Source organism: Zootermopsis nevadensis, unplaced genomic scaffold (assembly GCF_977971745.1).
Source record: "Zootermopsis nevadensis isolate Lab colony 2312 unplaced genomic scaffold, Znev_1.0 Znev_ptg000013l, whole genome shotgun sequence".
Classification (NCBI taxonomy): Eukaryota; Metazoa; Arthropoda; class Insecta; order Blattodea; family Termopsidae; genus Zootermopsis; species Zootermopsis nevadensis.
In genome coordinates this window covers 1,334,915-1,353,557 of record NW_028259145.1, presented here as the reverse complement: position 1 = coordinate 1,353,557, position 18,643 = coordinate 1,334,915, and the positions used below count along the sequence as shown (strand labels likewise).

The following is an 18,643-nucleotide window of genomic DNA, read 5'->3' as shown; positions in this document are numbered from 1 at the left end:
ATAGAGATCTGAAGTTAGACAATATTTTGCTGGACAACGAAGGCCATTGTAAATTGGCTGACTTTGGGATGTGCAAGGAAGGGATATCTGATGGAGCCACCACCACGACCTTCTGCGGCACTCCAGATTACATCGCCCCTGAGGTAATTATCACCTTTCATTTTAATTGTGACTGTATTACATTTTGTTTAGAAATTTTAATTTTGTGTAATTTTCATTAGGATTTAACTAAAATGTTCATACTTTGTTTTATTTGATTTATTGATGATTGTTACTGTTGAGCAAGCAGAATTTTATGTTCATCTAATACATGTTCAGTTTTCTTTGTGTAGATTCTGCAGGAGTTGGACTATGGACCCAGTGTGGACTGGTGGGCTCTAGGAGTACTCATGTATGAGATGATGGCTGGGCAGCCCCCTTTTGAGGCCGACAACGAAGACGATCTCTTTGAGTCGATCCTGCACGATGATGTGTTGTACCCAGTATGGCTAACAAAGGAGGCTGTGTCAATACTCAAAGGGGTAAGTGCGTTTAATATCAGCAAGGGGTTTTAGGCAGATCTTATAAAGCATTCTTATGTGTTGCACAGATTTCCAGTGTTGTTAACTGTAAATTTACAACAGAACAATGTAATGCAATTTATCGTATGGTTTAGCGTGCTGGACCCGTGCGCAAATGGTCGTGTGAGCAAATCCTCCATCGGCATTGAATACACCGTATTTAACAAATTCCTAAAATGTGAAGGAAACAATTATACATTTTTTACAGTAATATCCTGTTGTCACACATTTGTACATTGAACGGTTATTTGTCTAATTCATGGCGACTGTAAAGTTTGTACTGCCCTGTCTGGTATTAGCCACGTAACTCGTTACAGTTTCATGCCATTTCTTCGTTGGTCTTCCCAAATTTCTCTTTCTCCTAGGTATGCATGTTATAATTAAACTGAAAAGAAAGATGTTGTGCTGGTAATTGGTCGCTGGCTGAGGAGCAGCAACTGTAATTTGTGTGGTGTAGTCTAATGACATTGTGTGTTCCACATTTCTGTCTCTGTTCACAGCCATACTGAACACGGATATTTGACAGTGTGACATTTCTGTCTTTCATCTTTTGATAATATACCTCATTTCACCCAAGCAGAAAATTGCGTGTCATATTTACATTAATATATTTACACTTAGAAATACACAACTCTCTGTCTTGCAATTTGACTATGAAATATTATTCTTGTGCTATTGCATTAGCATATATTTGTAAGTCCATTAACTGCATAATACTCTTAAGAATGTAATATAAAACTATTGGGTATAGAGGCTTATTTTGTTCCTTTGTAAATTTAAGACAATCCTTGATTCTTCAGATGCTCAAACAGAAAAATAACATCCTCTAAGATTTAGGTACATTAATTCTTTGTTGCTACTGACAGTTCATGACAAAGAATCCTGCCAAACGCTTGGGTTGCGTTGTGGCTCATGGCACCGAGGCAGCCATTAGGAACCATGCGTTCTTTCGAGACATGGACTGGGAAGCTCTTGAGGGAAGACGCGTGAAGCCGCCGTTCAAACCAAAGATTGTAAGTAGCACATTTATATTCGTACCCTGTCATGAGAAATTTTGTTAAAATAGTTGGTATTAGGAGAATAAGAGTCTTACAGGAAACATTCTTCAATAAAATAATGAATCTTGACATGGTTTCTTCGTATGTGTGTAAGTGGAATGTGACGTACGTAAGTTGGTGTAAGAACTCTGATTTATCCGTAGCACAAAATTCTCGGTGTGAGACAGCAATCTCAGATTAGCCAGGGTGACTGAAATTGTCTTATATACTCTGAAGTCAGATGTAATATTTGAGCTTGTTTAAAATGAAATTAATTTAGACAATTTCATGAAAGTTTGGCTGTCTGCAATATTTATTTACTAACATGTCCTTCGTGGGCAGGGTAATTACATTTTATTCAATGACATGCAGTTTATGAATGGATTTTGGTAACGTTTTATGTTGGAAAATAGAATTCTTGGTGATGTTTCTCTATCATTCAGTCAAGGCTGAAGTTTTTCTTGAAAATTTCAATGAACTGTTTATGTTGGTTGCAAAATCTAATTTTTTAGAAATAGATGTTGCGCAGTGTGTCTGAAAGATTGAATGTATGTGGAACAGAACTTTACAGAAGTTTGATAAAACACTTACACAGGAATTAATGTGTAATTATGCAAGATATTTTTACATGTGAATAAAAACAAGTTAAATAACGAAGTTGTTAAGAAAACAGCTCTTTAAATATCTGTCAGACTACAGAGCACAGCGACCTATAAGATAGACATCTTCATCCTCGTTGCTGTGAGAACCTGAAATATCGCATTCTACATAATCAAAATCATGGCACCCCTTATAGCTGTCTTTCTTGTCATGTATGGAAAGTAATTAAATTTTATCTATCACAAGTAGTTTTGCTGATTAAATATGCATGTGAATGGGTGAGGGGATTTGGAACATGACATTTTATGTTTTACATTGTACACGTTGTGTTTAAAATTCCTTTATTTTATATAGTATCGTATAATTTAGGGGAACAAACTATGCTTCCCTCTTAAGTTATTATTTTCCAAATAACATTTTCATTGCAGCTAATTATTTACCATTACAGTTTTAAGGTATTGCCCTTTTAACATGTTCACTCCAAGGTACTCTGTTGCTGGCTTACCTCTCAACATATATATTGTGACATGGCGTCGTAAGTGCCGAAGGCTCGCGCTGGAGGGGAGGGATCACCTAACTCCCCTCCCTAGCTAGTGAGTGCGAACTGTAGGTGTGGCCGCCGCGGTCTTCTCCAGATGTCGTATTCCCCTCCAGAAAGCATACCTTCCACTAGATTTCCTGGTCTGGAACCTTCGGCATCTGGGCCGGCAAATATAAAGGGTCACCTGCCCGGGTGCGAAGAGTTGACAGTTGATAAGAAAGAGAGTTTGAAAGACGATTGTTAATGGCAAATTAGTAGCGAGAGTTGTGTGGGGTCTCTAGTGGAAGAGTGCGGATTGAGTGAAGAGAGTGTGGCACTGAGCGAGAAGAAGGGGGTTGTCTGCGTATTGAGGGCACTGGGTTTGTGGACCATGGTGGCAGAGGAGCCAGTGGGTTGCTACAGGCCGACGTGTGTGTATGTGTGAAGAGCGCCAAGCTCGAAGGACAGTGCATGTGAGAAGTGTGTGTGTGTGTGTGTGTGTGTCAAGTACAGAGACAGAGACCCAGAAACTGTTCTAGTAGAGAGTTGCTTGAAGTTGTAGACTCTTTAAACTGATTTGTTATAGTTAATAAATCGAGGTTGATATATAGTGTGTCCCAACACGCCCCAATATTTTTAGCAATGAGTCAATATTTGCAGTACTACATGGTAAAGAAATGAATGACAAGCTATCTTCACATGTTGAAGAAATCACAAAAAGTAACTGCATGCACTGTCTAGTGACAGAGGATAAAACTGCTTACTCAAATTGTGTTCTGAAAGAGAATCATTTCTTATCTTCTCATGACGTGTTGCTGTCCGAACAGTGTCAGATATTGTAGCCTGCACAAAGCCTGTTAAATAACTAATTAATCACACATTTTATCTTTACAGAAAAGCAAGAAGGATGCCCTAAATTTTGATGCCGAGTTCACAAAAGAAGAACCGGTGCTGACACCTGTTAATGCTGATGTTGTTCGTGCTATAAACCAGGAAGAGTTCAAGGGATTCTCATTTGTGAATCCTGATTTCAATCCAGGACGGTATCAGGCAGATAAATCCACAGCCTAAAGGAGGCCAGTGCTAGTGTGGTCAGTGGTCCTAACTACATCCATCAGTCACTAGCTCTCACAGTAGGCGTGGCATGTTCCCATGAATACTGCCTAAATTTAATTGACATGGCAACAAGCACACAGCTGCTGAAGTGAGGTGGCTGCCTACATGATTACAACAGTGATGTCACCATGACAACATGGCTGCCTAATGCCTGTAAATATGACGGCTGCCTAACACCATAGGTTAGAACTAACTTTAGTATAGAACATTCTCCTCTGTCTCTCCCTTGAGTGTTGTGTCTAAAGCAGTTTGTGTCTGATATAGCGCAGTCAGTGTAAGCATTTTTATATACACATAAATGAGATAGATGAACATCAATTGGATGTAAAACATAATTTATAAGCAGTTCAACAGAAGTTCTCTGTATAAGATAAGTATTATTAAGAAATTTTTTTTGAATAATGACATTTCTGTTGATGCACCTCCCAAGGACATTGAATTCAGTTGTAAAACTTGATTCGTGCTAGTACTATGGTCAGTATTTCCAACACTGGCTGGTCCAAAACATACATTTGAGTACTGACGAGATTAGTCGTCCGGTCAGATCGGCGATTGCGTAGCGACCTCTCAGAATTGATCGTAAAGTATGCTCCTAGAATATTGTCCATTACGTAGGTAATAATAAATGTGTGAAGTTGTATACGATGTTTCATGAACGAGCAGGAGTGCATGTCAGAATGCGTCACGTACCATAAAAGTAAATGCATCGCCCATTTAAACAAAATATTGAGTGCACTGAATATATATATATATATATAAAACATAGCATGAATGAGTGAGAGAGTGAAATTGTTATTATGTATCATGCACGGTTCTAAGCTTCCATTTTGCGTGGCAAGAGTTTTTGCCGAGGCCTACTGTCGCTCGTAACGCGGAGCGGCAACAAAAATGATGTACGTAATGTTACATAAAATTTGTCCTCCGTTTTATTGTAAGAGTATGTGTGTTTGTTGTGTTAGAGTCTGAAGATATTTACGGGTGTTTGTTGTTGTCATTGTTGTTGTTTACATTGCTGCATAATATTTAGCTGCGTTTTCAGAATACCGTAGATAAGGTATGACCCTACGCAGTTTAAAGAGAACAAAGTAACGTCATACAATTAGGTATGGTAATACGTTATCGTAAACATGGAAACAAACGCGAGTTTTTAGATGTTTGTACTGATGCGTACAAACGTAACATTTTAAAAAAAGTGTAATTGCATTTTTAAATAGAATGTAATAGAGAAGTATGTAATTGTAACTTAGCTGAAGTATGAAGTTCATGCGCACTTCTCTTGTGTACAAGAAGTCCTGAGTGGACTTATATACCAAATGGTGTACTGAGGTAAATCTACAAACCTATATACATATGATCTAGGGGAACTCTCCCCAAACAACTGATTACCACATAATGCTGACTGTCGAAATCTAGTCATTAGGGACAAATGCATCTTGATGCATGATGTTATTGACGATAATAAATGACTGTTATTACATAATAATGTGAGATAACGTTGGGAGTCAAATTTCCTGTTACAGGATCACAACCAGTGAAGAATACAGATTCATTTTATTACGTGTATGTTATACAAACGGACTGACCCAAGTCATGCAACTTTCATGAATTGAGGGAAGTTTTTGGCCTATTCCTTATCATGTGGGATGTCAGTCAGCGCAGTGTTTTGGAAGGCATTGAGGTATTGGAGAAATGAGTCAGAGATGCATATGCCATTAAGTAGGATTACGTATGAACGTTTTTTAGAACAGCTGACTGAAAAAAAACTTGTTAGCTTTAACACATATATATATATAAATATATTAAAAATCTGTATTAATATTATATACTTAAATATTTGTGATGAAAATTGCACAAAGTTGAGTGATTAATGTTGAACACAAGACAGGAATGATCACTTGTTTATTAGGCTACTGGTGGTGACCCGATTAAACATTTGGTCGATTTCTTCGGAATTTACCGATAACTCTCGTTTCTGTCTCAATTTTCCGTTGAAACCAGACCATTAGAGCAACTAAGAGTTACGGGCTGCATTACAGCACACTGTGGGATGATGAAGTGTTAATTAAAACTATTGTAGTGTCCTTTTTTGAAAAAGAAATAGTAAGCAATCTTAGTCTATAACTATTTGTAGCTGTGTGTTCTAGAATAGAAACAGGCCTTTCCTTGTCAGTGCTGAAACATTGGAACATTAACGCAATGCTGACATATCTCCGTCAACGTGATTGGTGGTGATGCGTCAGGCAGATTCAGCTCCTGCTGTCCCGATGCTAACGAACGAATGCCGGAAGCCACGATCCCAGCGCGTTAGCAACATGGCAGTCCTCCTGCAGCCTGCGCCTCCCACCGTCCTCAACTGAACGGAACCGCAGCGAGTGTTCTACCATGTCAGGTTGAAACGTTCTCTCCGCGCATTCGTTTGTTCATCTCGTTGCCAACCGTGTTACACGGCCGGCTGTGTTTTCATATCGCTTTGTTGATCCACTTAGTGCTGCAACCAAACCTCTTAGCCGTCCTCGCTCGCTCTATTAACTTCTGTATGTCGATGTGAAAACTTTTATGTGTTGTTCATTAAAAAGTGACAAAAAACTAGTCATCAATATTTGTTGTCGTCGCACAATGAGATCTGAAACATCATTAGCATTTAGTTTTTTTCAACCGATTAAAGATCCAAAGTGTGGATGTCGTGTGATGTCTTAAGTTTTGCGGATGGTTTAAGCTTGTCTGGGCTGTTTTACGTGTTTTAATTTTTTTCCTAGTTGAAAAGGCGGTCTCAGACTGGCAGTGAGCAAACGTACGTCACACGCTAGTGAAAATCGGTTGATTAAAACTAAAACAAAAAATTCCTTGCATCACAGCAGTTGGGTACCATTTTTTTGTACTAGTAGCTGCAACACGTCCCAAATATATCTGGTCCGTGCAAAGCCTAAAACATTATTTCCATAGTCATTTGAAGCAGTACAATAAAACTTATATTTATTTATGTTAATAGAGTTTCAATTGTACTTGAAATGCATTTAGTATATTTTGATTTTTTTTTTTTTCATAAAATTTATTGTGTTGTTGATGTGTTGTTGTATTAGGGAACAAGTTTTTGAATAATGTGATAGTCTAATGAACACATGTTTAAGTTTGTTTGCTAGTAGGTGTCTAACAATAGGTAATCTGTGCCTGGAGCAAGAAAAATGGTCACGGCGCTGATCACGTTTCTGTATTAGGCTTCATAGCATTTGTGAGTGCAGTGACAAAAATCCAGTCGTAAATTAAAAGGTGGATGGGTGCATTGTGCCCTTAAAAATTACGGACCTAATGCGTCACTTCTCCGAGAGAGTGTATCGCATATTTCTTGGGGTTTTAGTTTGTTCGTGTTGGTGTATTTAAAACACTTTTAAAGTATTTTGAAAATTTGCAGTATTTGCTGTCGCCAGAGCATAATGAATTGTAAATTAGTCGTGGGACATGCATGTATTTTATTGGAGGCTTTTATTACACTTTGTTAATGGTTGTTTTTTATGGATGTATAGTATTTTACCAAAGATGGCTTTGAGAAACATAAACTTATTTTTATTTCATAAGCCTAAGAGTAATTAAGTATTGATTTTCTCAATAAGATAAAGATTACAGCAAAGGTCTCAAATCCCGCTGCAGGCTCTTTTTATGCGAAAACATTGGGCTTGGTTGAGACGTTTGTCCGGCAATTGTTAGATCTGGCAAGTTTTTAGTGCAATTACAATTTTGAGTGCATTGTTTTAAATTGATAGGATTTATGATATTGTGTGTACAGTATTAAGAAATGTTAAATTATTTATAAATCTAAATTTTTGCATTTATCAAGATGTACGGACGATTGAGATACCGGAGTAACGAGCAAACATCCGCGTCATTGACGACAAGACTACTGCTGCCAATAGAGTAAATGCGTGCTACATTATTATGTTACAACAAAATATCCTATAAATGTTTATTGTTGTGGATAGCAGCAACATTGATCTAAGCTTGATTTATGTAGGATTTGAGGTTTTCACGGCGGTGAGTCCGATGACGGCCGTCTCCTGGGTTGTCGCGCCGCGTAGTCTGGTAGACGTTTAACGTCATTTCAGTTTACCAGACTACACGGTGCATGAACTCGGAAGACAGCCGTCTTAAACTTAATTTCTTCTTGATTCTGAAGAATGCACAGAACCGGAGTTAGAACGATGTCTGTCTGCTTTTGTTGTCACGAGATTAAACCAGATAAGATCAAATATGTAACTGCTAGTATTTAGCATGTGTTTTTGTATTTATTTTTATTTATATATTTTTATTGTTACTAAGAGGACATTGCTTTTAGGTCGTGCTTTTATTTTTATTTTAATTCACACCTCCTTTATAATCTTGTGCTGCCATGTAGCTTTTCCTTCGTTGTTTATAGTAACCAACATACTACAGACTGTGCCAAAATAGTGTAACCATCTAATCAATATTTGCCTGTTTTCCAATATGTCGTGCAATGTCCTCGGTATTATAATGTATTAATATTTTTTGCTCCCAAAGTTGTGTCTCCCTTGATTTGATCATTTCTCTAATTGTGTAATAAATTACATTAAATATTTTGATTTTATTTTGTGTGCACCCCATCCTGAAATTATTGTTTTCAGTAATAAATTATCTGTGTGTAAACTTTAAAATGTGCATGGCGTAAGTTTCTTGTGCAGAGGTGAAAGTGCCCTGGACTTCAACCATCTTCAATTTTTTAGTAGTGGTAATTACCGTACAGTTAACCCCACAAAGAATTCCCGCTTTTGAAGTGTTTGTTACCTTGCAATAGACTGAGTAAAACCCCATTGTAATTCAATTCAGGAGATCCCATATTACGACTTCTTCGCGGTAGAGTGTTTGAAAGAAACATTCCGTTTCTTTTTGTGATCATTTTCCTGGATGTCCTGTGTTATTTACACCAAAAAGATAAGTGTGAATTTAGAGTAAATTTGAGGTTACTGTTTGTGCTGTGTGCTTTCGATGTTACCTTACAGATATATATCTGAAATTATCAGTATCTCAGATGGCACGTTGATAATGAATATTGTAGTTTTGGGCCATAATTTCAGTTGGAAACTAACGTAAGTACGTGATTCGACTGCATTGAATGCCACAAGAGGTATAAAAGAAAAATAAACATTTTGTTACTCGTTTCCTGAGAACCAACGTTGTGATGAATGCGTTGGACGCTCAGACATGTTTCATACGACGAGCAGTAAATCGCTGTTGGCAGGACTGAAAAGGGATGGAAAATAAAATTATGGAAGCTTAGAGAAGTCAAACGGGATACAAGTATGTTGTATGATTTGAGGTTTTCGCAGCGGTGAGTATGAAGATTTCCGGGTTGTTGCGCCGTGTAGTATCGTACAACAACCCAAAAGACGGAAATCTTAAAAGTATGTTCATGAAAAATTGGTAAGAACATGCGGGTATTAAATGTAAAATATTTGAAGAAATATCAAAGCTCTTTTTAGTGGTGAAATGTCATTCGAGGAGAAATAAAAGATAATTCATGGAGCTGGAAAGTTTCAACAGACAATTTGGAATCAGAAAATAAACAAGTTTTGTAAAATATTTTCCCATTCTGACATTTGGAGCAGAAATGTTAACAGAGGCTGAGATGTAAGCGAATTAGAAGTAGTAAATGACGATCTGAAGGTAGGAACTGTACCAACGTTGGTGTACGAGTGTGTATAATGTGGACATTAATAGGTTTGTTTTTAAAACATTAGAACAAATGAAGGTGGCCATAGACCATTAGAAGAGATCAAAATATGGAATAAGAGAGGTCACACACAGGATGAGTGCATAACGGAGGACAGAAAAGTGCAGGCGGGTTTGTTTCAAGATCTGACGTTCATGGAATGTCACTATTGACACGAATTTCATAAAACAAATGCTACAGTTGCGCTGAAGCGTACATTTTTATTTCTTTAAAGAAGGTTTGTACTAGTGTAAGGTAGGGGTGTGGTGTGATTTGGGAGGTTGGCACTAGTTGCGAAAACATTGTTCCAGAGGGGTCATTGGGCTGCTACCCCAACTTACAGACTAGAAGGAAGTGGTGAGCAGCTGCACGCGCACCCGTAGTTGAGGTTGCCTGCGTGTGTGTGTGTGTGCATCTTCTGCGCATGAGCTGATGTGTACTAAGGAACAAGCTGTTGTCTTGACCAGTACCAACCTCCTGAAATGATACTGTACCTTCTGGGTCCATAAAGTCAAGGACTTGATTGTCTGAGAAATGACGTTTTAAGGTTAGGTTCTGTTACAGTGGGTTTAATTTAACAGCTAAGGACTTATAACATTTAAATATTTGCACATTTCTGATAGAACATATGAAGCATCATGGATTTCATAGACAGACATTGCTTTGCAGAAAAGTGTTCCTGCATTAAGCATAATAGTTGAAAGTTTTGAACTTCTATTTGAAACACATTTTTGTCAAATTAAGACTTAAAAAATTTCGTTTACACATGAGTAAAATGAATTATGTAACTGTTATAAAACAAGGATGTCGTGGTCGAGTGATTAACACTCCTGCTTCGTATTTGGGAAATCCCAGGTTCACATCTCGGCCCAGAGACCTGTTATCCTTACTGCTTTTTTCGTGGTTTTTCTCAGTCCCTCCAGGTGAATGGCGGCCACTACTGTTTACTTTCACGTCCTTTCCAATTCAATATAAACCATTCATTTGAAAAAGCGTTGTTAAATTAACAATTAATAATTTTATAATGTATTTACAAGGTAAAGTTTACTCAGTTCAGTTGATTACAGGAAAATAATATTTATTACAGTTGACCACTGGATTAATTAGAGCAGAATAATGGTATCTACACGAAAGGAAATGAAGATAAATTTTTGTAATGCTTTAAAACTTTTCCCAAACCTACTTTGTTTTACAAAGAAATAAAGAAAATTGTTTTACGTTGTTTCAAGTGAACATAAATTGGGAACTGGAGCTGGTATGTGAAAGTAACGCTACCTTAGTCAGGATAGCCGTTCTTCGGGCAGAGATTTGAACACGAAACGAGTGTTTACCGCTCAACAAGGGCGTTTGGCTTTTAAAGTTTTATATTTCAGGTCTGCTGATTTGTGATACAGCAAATTAGCCCTGAGATCACAGCCATAAAACACATTAATCTTTCAACCTTTTTTGTTCGCGTACCCCCATATAAAATTTCTCTTCAACTTTGTACCCCCAAAGTTGTTGGTGTATAATTCAAGTTATAATAGTATATAATCTACATCTAAAATCTATTACATTACTGATTATTCAGTGTATTTTTTTAAATTTCACGTACCCCCGGGGGTACTCGTGCCCCAGGTTTAATATCACTGCATTAACCTACTATCAGTTATCAGCAATAGCAGACCATTTGCACGTTCCCCATGCCAAAAATACAATACCTTATAATATTGTAGAGGTACTTCTATAGTATTTAAGGGCATTTAAGTAACATCTTAGCGTACAACATCGATGATGGTATTTTAGCTTGTGCGGACTTCCAGGTTGATCTCAACATGTCGGAAAAACGTGCTATCTTCATATTCAACCCTAAAAATGGAGATAGTATACTTCTCCAAAATTTGGTATCTATCTACAAATCCTCACGACGTCAGATCCAAGAAGACCTTCAGGTTTCATATCTCACCGAATAGATCTGCTCTCTTTGTTTGATGCTGTCTCAAGATTTAATCGGATCGTATGAGGAGTACATCAATTCTTTACTTTCTACCTCGTAGAGAAATGAAACGCTATTAGTGCACGAACTGTTAATTAATTTCATAAAGACTGTGGTTATGGACTGACTGACTGATTGATCAAGCGTCTCATTCATGATACATCACTGTAAATGTAAAGTCCGACAGTGGGTTTATTATCCTAAGCCACCTGGATCCTATGCTTACATCATATATAAATTGTCTATTCCATGGTTCAGTGATTTTATCTTAGTCTTCCAAGTTCTTCCTGTTCAGTGTTTCCCTTTTAAAATGGCGTAGGCGAGTTAGGTTTGATCATTATATGCTTCATGCTCAGCGCATTTTATTATTTATTAATAATTAACCCTTGTACATAATGAATGTTCTTCAGTTTGTAATTTTCTACATTCTCAGTTGATTTAGTTTGCTAATTATCAATAAAATTACAACTGTAATTGTTGAAACTTTAATTTCGCAGACAGCAAATTGGTAAACAACGTCTCTGAGCGGAATAAATGTAATTACTTGGCTTGTTGTAAGATGTCCCTGTGTTTGACAAACTACTGCGACGTGAATAACGAAACGGAGTTATAGCTTCATTAATTCTTGACTTCGACACTACGTGGCGATGAGTACTTGATTTTTTTTATACAGTATTTATGTATTTCTCAACCTTTTAAGTCGTTCAAATTACTATGTGGCCCGCCAGTAGCATTGCCTGAACAGCGCATTTTTCTGCACATACCACACAATCTGATTCATGTGTTTCGCGCTTGGGTCGCTAGGAGACACAGATAATACCAGGGAGAAGTCGTGAACAGTCGAGCTGAGACCGCGTTGAGTGCAGTGTCGTCTGGAGCGCTGTGTGTATTGACAATGACAGTTGCCTGTCGTAAGTGCGTGGGGAAGATGAACGCGGTGTGGATAATAAAGCATGTTTAGCGTCTGTTTTAACAATTCATTATTCATTGGTGCGTGAAGTAGAAAGTGCATTATGTGTATGTGTCATATGTGAGGGATAGATAAGTCCGTACAACAACAACCATGATTCGACAAGGTGAGTTAAATAAAACACGGCCATTCTATTCTGAGAGCTGCAGTGTTATTGATGTGGGGCCGGCAGTTTCTTCGATGTTGTATTACAGTGTTATCGATAATTGTATTTTTCTTTCCTTATTGTGTGCTGTGTAACACCAGTTCCTTTGTATTTCTATACGAAAATTAAGGCCACTTAAATGTTAAACTTTTAGAGTAGAGGCGTAAAGTAACTTCCCTTTATGAATGTAGCTGTACGAACGTAACCTTATCCGACACAGTCGGCGAGAGATTTTCATTGGAAGCTTTTTGTTGCTGTGTGAGCGAGCCAGCATGAATCTTGGCGTGTGCTGGGGGGTTGCTTGGCCTCCACCTGCCAGCAGTATGTTAAGCAACCAATTTGCAAGCAGATGTTTCCCTTTGCAGCACACAACGTAGACCATAACCCTCTTTGGTTTTATTATGCGGCGTAGTGCACAGAATTTAGGTTTTAATTAACCATATAAGACGTCCCGGATATCACGCATGGGGAAGATAGTGAACTGTAAAGTCGTCTCGTGCGTAGATATTCAGTTGGTTTTATTTCAACGGGTAATGGTTGAAAACTGCTGTTTGATTACCCTTGTCCAGAGAAACACGTAGTTCACTGGAAGTACGCAAGATTGAATTATTTCCCTTTCGTTATAAATACGTCGTATCATAAAACTCAGGGAATTACTGTCTTTACCGACGGAACGTATTCGCAACTGAATAATAGCAGATATTTATTGTGTTTCTTCCCATAGGATGTTTGGCGAGGGAGGGGGTATTATCTGAGTACAGTCTCCTCGTTGTATTCATGCATAATCTCTTCGGGCGATTACCAGTGCATGCATTGTTCGCAGGGCGGTGCCTACCTTTCCTGCCTCTGATCGCCGTCTGTATGTACCCTTGCCACGATAATCGATGCCCCGTTACGATCCCCGCCTCGTCCTTTCCCCGCTCTAGGTCCGTGTGACGTCATGCGCCAGTCGAGTGCCGCATGGAGCCCCTGATAAGCCCCGGTGCAGTAAGGGTGGGGCCGGCCTCGCGCCCGGACAGTATTCAGTGTTGTGCTGAATCTAAAAGGGCTTGAACTGTGGTTAAATTGATCCCAGACTCTAGCAAGACAAATACAAATACCTGCATCCCTAGATTTAAGTCCCTTTCGACTCGAAACAAAACTTCTTATAGCAGTTTATTAACAGCATTTGTGTGTTTACTACATGATGGAAGGCCTCTCTTGAAAAGCGGGTTTTCGCATGCTTGTCAGTAAGTTTCCTCGAACCTGAATGTTAATTACAACAGCCCTCATTGGATCCTGTCCTGACCGAATTGAACACATTCAATACCCTCAACCCTGTTTCTTCAAGATCGATCTCAGTATTATTCTCCCGTCTTACGAACGGCCACTTTCCTTGAGATATTTCCGATCAAAATTGTGTTTGTATTTCTCATTTATATGGGGGCCCACAACCGGTGACTCGCGGGCCGTATAACTAACTAACAAGATGGCTTACCGAACCCGAAGGTTCATCACCGAATTAACCAAAGCCTTCCACCGGACCCTGTCCTGGGCCAACAAAATCCAGTCTCCTTCAACTCCTATCTCCCATAGATCCCGCCTGAGATTATCCTCCCATCTACGTCTAGGTCTCCCCAGAGGCCTCTTCCCCTCAGGCTTCCCAAATAGTGGACCCAACCAACCAGATGGCTTACGGAACCCGAAGGTTCATCACCGAATTAACCAAAGCCCTCCACCAGACCCTGTCCTGGGCCAACAAAATCCAGTCTCCTTCAACTCCTATCTCCCATGAATCCCGCCTGAGATTATCCTCCCATCTACGTCTAGGTCTCCCCAGAGGCCTCTTCCCCTCAGGCTTCCCAAATAGTGGACCCAACCAACCAGATGGCTTACCGAACCCGAAGGTTCATCACCGAATTAACCAAAGCCCTCCACCGGACCCTGTCCTGGGCCAGCAAAATCCAGTCTCCTTCAACTCCTATCTCCCATAGATCCCGCCTGAGGTTATCCTCCCATCTACGTCTAGGTCTCCCCAGAGGTCTCTTCCCCTCAGGATTCCCAAATAGTGGACCCAACCAACCAGATGGCTTACGGAACCCGAAGGTTCATCACCGAATTAACCAAAGCCCTCCACCGGACCCTGTCCTGGGCCAACAAAATCCAGTCTCCTTCAACTCCTATCTCCCATAGATCCCGCCTGAGGTTATCCTCCCATCTACGTCTAGGTCTCCCCAGAGGCCTCTTCCCCTCAGGATTCCCAAATAGTGGACCCAACCAACCAGATGGCTTACGGAACCCGAAGGTTCATCACCGAATTAACCAAAGCCCTCCACCGGACCCTGTCCTGGGCCAACAAAATCCAGTCTCCTTCAACTCCTATCTCCCACAGATCCCGCCTGAGATTATCCTCCCATCTACGTCTAGGTCTCCCCAGAGGTCTCTTCCCCTCAGGCTTCCCAACCAGTACCCGGTGCACACCTCTTGTCCCATCCATGCGCGCTACATGTCCAACCCATCTCATTCCTCTCGACTTAATCACCCTGACAATACTGGGGGAGGAGAACAAAATTTAAAGCTCATTATAAAGTTTTCTCCATGTCCCATCGTCTTCCCTCTTAGGCCCAAATATCCTCCTCAAGCACCTGCAATCTATGTTCCTCCCTCTGAGTGAGAGACCATGTTTCGCACCCATACAAAACATCAGGCAAGATTATTGTTTTATATTCTTCAATTTTCAGGTTCTTAGAAATCAGACGGGAAGATAAAATATTTTGGACTGAGAAGTAGCAAGCATTTCCGGAATTTAGTCTCCTCCTAACTTCCTCACAAGTATCATTTTGATTTGTTATTGCTTTTCCCAAATATTTGAACTTTGTAACACTTTCAAAGGATTTATTAGCCACCCTAAGATAATTTTGCCCGCCTGTCTTCAGATGACGAGATACTAACATGTACTTAGTTTTTTCTGAATTTACTTCCAGCCCCACTTGTCTACCAGCCTCTAGTAAAACTTCTGCGTTCCTCTTTATTGTATTCATATCGTCCCCCAATAAATTAACATCATCAGGAAATGCCAATAGCTGATGTGTCCCATTCAATTGCAAACCCTCCTGCCTATCTTGGACTTTCCTGATGGCATATTCTAGCGCAAAGTTAAAGAGCAAGGCAGACAAAGCCTCTCCTTGTTTTAGACCGTCCTTGATGAAGAATGTCTCAGATACATATTTACCTACTCGAATTTTGCTACAGGTTTCATTTAAACACATTTTTATTAGACTCAGTAGCGTTGTGGAAATTCTTTACTCTTTACAATGAAATCTTCTGACGCATCAACTTTGTTGCTCTAACAACATTGGCATTACCAAGTCGCGGGCCGTATGTGGCTTTTTAATTAATTATCTCGGAAAAACCACTTTTATCACAAAATTACTTTCAGCTGTTATTGTTTCCATATATAGTGTAAGTAATTCACAGATTTTACGTAAATTTAGATGCTTTTAATGATTCAGAAAGTTCTCAAACGCTACCAGACCACTGCTGTCTCACCTATGACCTTTGTACGTGTTTATATTTTCCATTCGCTGGACGTCTAATTATCCCAGTTTGCAATTAGATTGTTTTTTTTCACAGCTGATGCACCTGTCACGTGAATATTCTTCGTCTGGTGATACAAATATGATTGTTTGCTTAACATTACACTTTTAAGTGTCCACGTTTGATATAAATTATTCGTCTTTTCTTTTGAACTTTCGTAGTCAAGAGTCCTCATTATATTCAGAGGTTTGGTTGTTGTGGTATATTTGTCAGATTATTTCAGCTTAACTTTGTTGGTTGTAGGAGAGAAAGTAATTTGTATTGTTTACGTGATATAAAATAAGCTTTTCTAAGCTTAATAATAATAATAAATTAAATTCTGTTAGATTCAATTCTTTTTACTGCTGCATCAACACGAAACAAACAGAAATCAAAAACAAACAACCGAAATAATAACAAATATATTATATTAGAGATTGAAAGCCACGGTTAGAACGCTGGCCTTGTAATCCTGGGGGTCTGGGGTTCGATTCCCGGCGGTGCCCGAATTTATAACTTGTGTTGGGCAAGGCCGTGGTCTAGGCAACACGGAGTTTTCCTCCGTGGCATCCCAACAATTACTCCATTCACACACAGAAGAAGGCAATGGCAAACCACTTCTGGATCATCTGCCAAGAACGTATATGAACAGGTCCCAGTCCGAGAAAAGGATGGAAGGATCCTGTTCATATGGACCTGTCGTCACACAGAACACTAAATAAATAATAATAATTAGAGATTACATAATTATACTGCACAAAGGAAAACTAATGTAGAAAGCTACTAACACAGAAAACTTCATTAGTAAAATTTTCTAGGGCTATCAGACCCCAAGAAGATTTTATTAAATTAGTTCGCCACGAAATTTTTAGATCATACAGAAATTAATTTTAAAATATGTTTAAACGTTTAACCAGCTGTTTTACTAAGTAGGTTCATGTTAACATCCTAATGTGGAACCAACATAGAATAATTCCCAGATTTTTAACAGTATCCATACATTTATATAAGGTCATAAGGATTCATGTTAGTTTTCACAGTGAAAGGAATAACTCTACATAATAATTCTACAGTTCAGGAAGGACTCTTAATCCTTTGAAGTTTAGTATAAATCATCACCATTTACGTATCTGCTGGGTAGCAGTGGATTTAGTGTAGCATTTCAACATTTTTATGTTATAAACCTTTATTGTTTGTGAAAATACTTTAAATTGTACACATCTGTATGTTTCGTACTTTAATTGTTTATTATTCTGTAGCGAGGCCTAACTGTTGCATCCATTGAATTTGTGTGTATTTATTTATTTATTTATTTATCTATCCTTTTCGCTCCTTCGTGAAACATAGGGCCTCTCTCTCTCTGTGTGTATGTATGTACGTAAATATGCATGTATGTATGTACGAGGCTCGTCCACAAAGTAAGTTTCCCTGGGGCCGTTTACAGAAACAAAACACAATTTCATGGAATTATTTATTGCAACAGATACAGCAAGTGTCCAGCTATTTTTCAACATATTCGCCACCGGAATTGAGACATTGGTCATACCGTGGGACCAACTTTTGAATACCTGTGTCGTAGAAGTCTGCCGCCTGGGATTGGAACCATCTCCGCCTCTCTGTCATTCTCAAAACGCTGACGCTGACCGGACAGGAATTTCTTGAGGTGTAGGAAAAGATGGAAATCACTGGGAGCGAGGTCCGGGCTGTAGAGTGGATGATTAAACACCTCCCAGCTGAACTCCTGCAGGAGACTTGCTGTCCGTCGAGCCGTGTGCGGCCTAGCGTTATCACTGACCGCACTTCACAGTCGGCGGGAGCTGGAATAAGAACCTCCATCTTCAACAGCTGCAACGATGCTACTGTGAGAACGCGGGAGGTGCCGTTAGTGCATGCGCCATGCTACGTCATTGCTCTATCACGTACGCACAGTCGCTTCGCGCAATATAAGGTTTGCTAGCTGTGGGACGAGTGGGAAACTTACTTTGGGGACGCGCCTCGTATTAGTCTTTATATGGTTTTTAGTACACCAGTCACATAAGGAATTAATTCCCATTTGAAGTAAAGAACAATTATGAGGGGACTTAATGACCGAAAAGTGTTTGTCGTCCGCAAATTAAGATAATTGGAAAGTTTAGTAACGTTTCACCGGTTAATAAAAAGTTTGCGTAACAAAGTCCCGAACACAGATCCTCGAGTACCCGAGATAATACTCCGAATTCCCGTTACAAAGCCCTAGAATAACGAACGCAGTCAAGTAACTGTTAAGTAACTATAGAACTAGTTTACATAAGAAACAGATAGCCCATAATCAGTTGGCTTTATGAAGACGCAAGGCTTGCGGAACAAGATTAAAAGCACTGCTGAGATCAAAATAAACGTTAAATTTACGTCGAGAGTAGACCGAGGGGGTAACTACGTGTATTGGTAACGTTAAATTCTGAACTGT

General features: G+C 39.2%; 2 protein-coding genes across 5 annotated transcripts in view; both read left to right on the top strand.

Annotated features, from left to right (window-relative positions):
• Pkc98E (Protein kinase C) overlaps window positions 1-8,422 on the top strand; it is a 41,670-nt gene extending 33,248 nt beyond the window's left edge. The window contains exons 11-14 of the mRNA XM_087348359.1: window positions 5-143; window positions 333-521; window positions 1,427-1,573; window positions 3,612-8,422. Coding sequence (XP_087204485.1) covers window positions 5-143; window positions 333-521; window positions 1,427-1,573; window positions 3,612-3,788 — 652 coding nt within the window. The 3' untranslated portion in view covers window positions 3,789-8,422. The remainder of the gene's footprint in view (window positions 1-4; window positions 144-332; window positions 522-1,426; window positions 1,574-3,611) is intronic.
• A 3,814-nt stretch (window positions 8,423-12,236) lies between these two features.
• Myo81F (unconventional myosin 81F) overlaps window positions 12,237-18,643 on the top strand; it is a 164,520-nt gene continuing 158,113 nt past the window's right edge. For 3 of the 4 annotated variants that reach the window (XM_087348356.1, XM_022064340.2, XM_087348355.1), the window contains exon 1: window positions 12,237-12,603. In XM_087348356.1, coding sequence (XP_087204482.1) covers window positions 12,591-12,603 — 13 coding nt within the window. In that variant the 5' untranslated portion in view covers window positions 12,237-12,590. The remainder of the gene's footprint in view (window positions 12,604-18,643) is intronic. The other variant, XM_087348357.1, reaches the window with a different exon arrangement.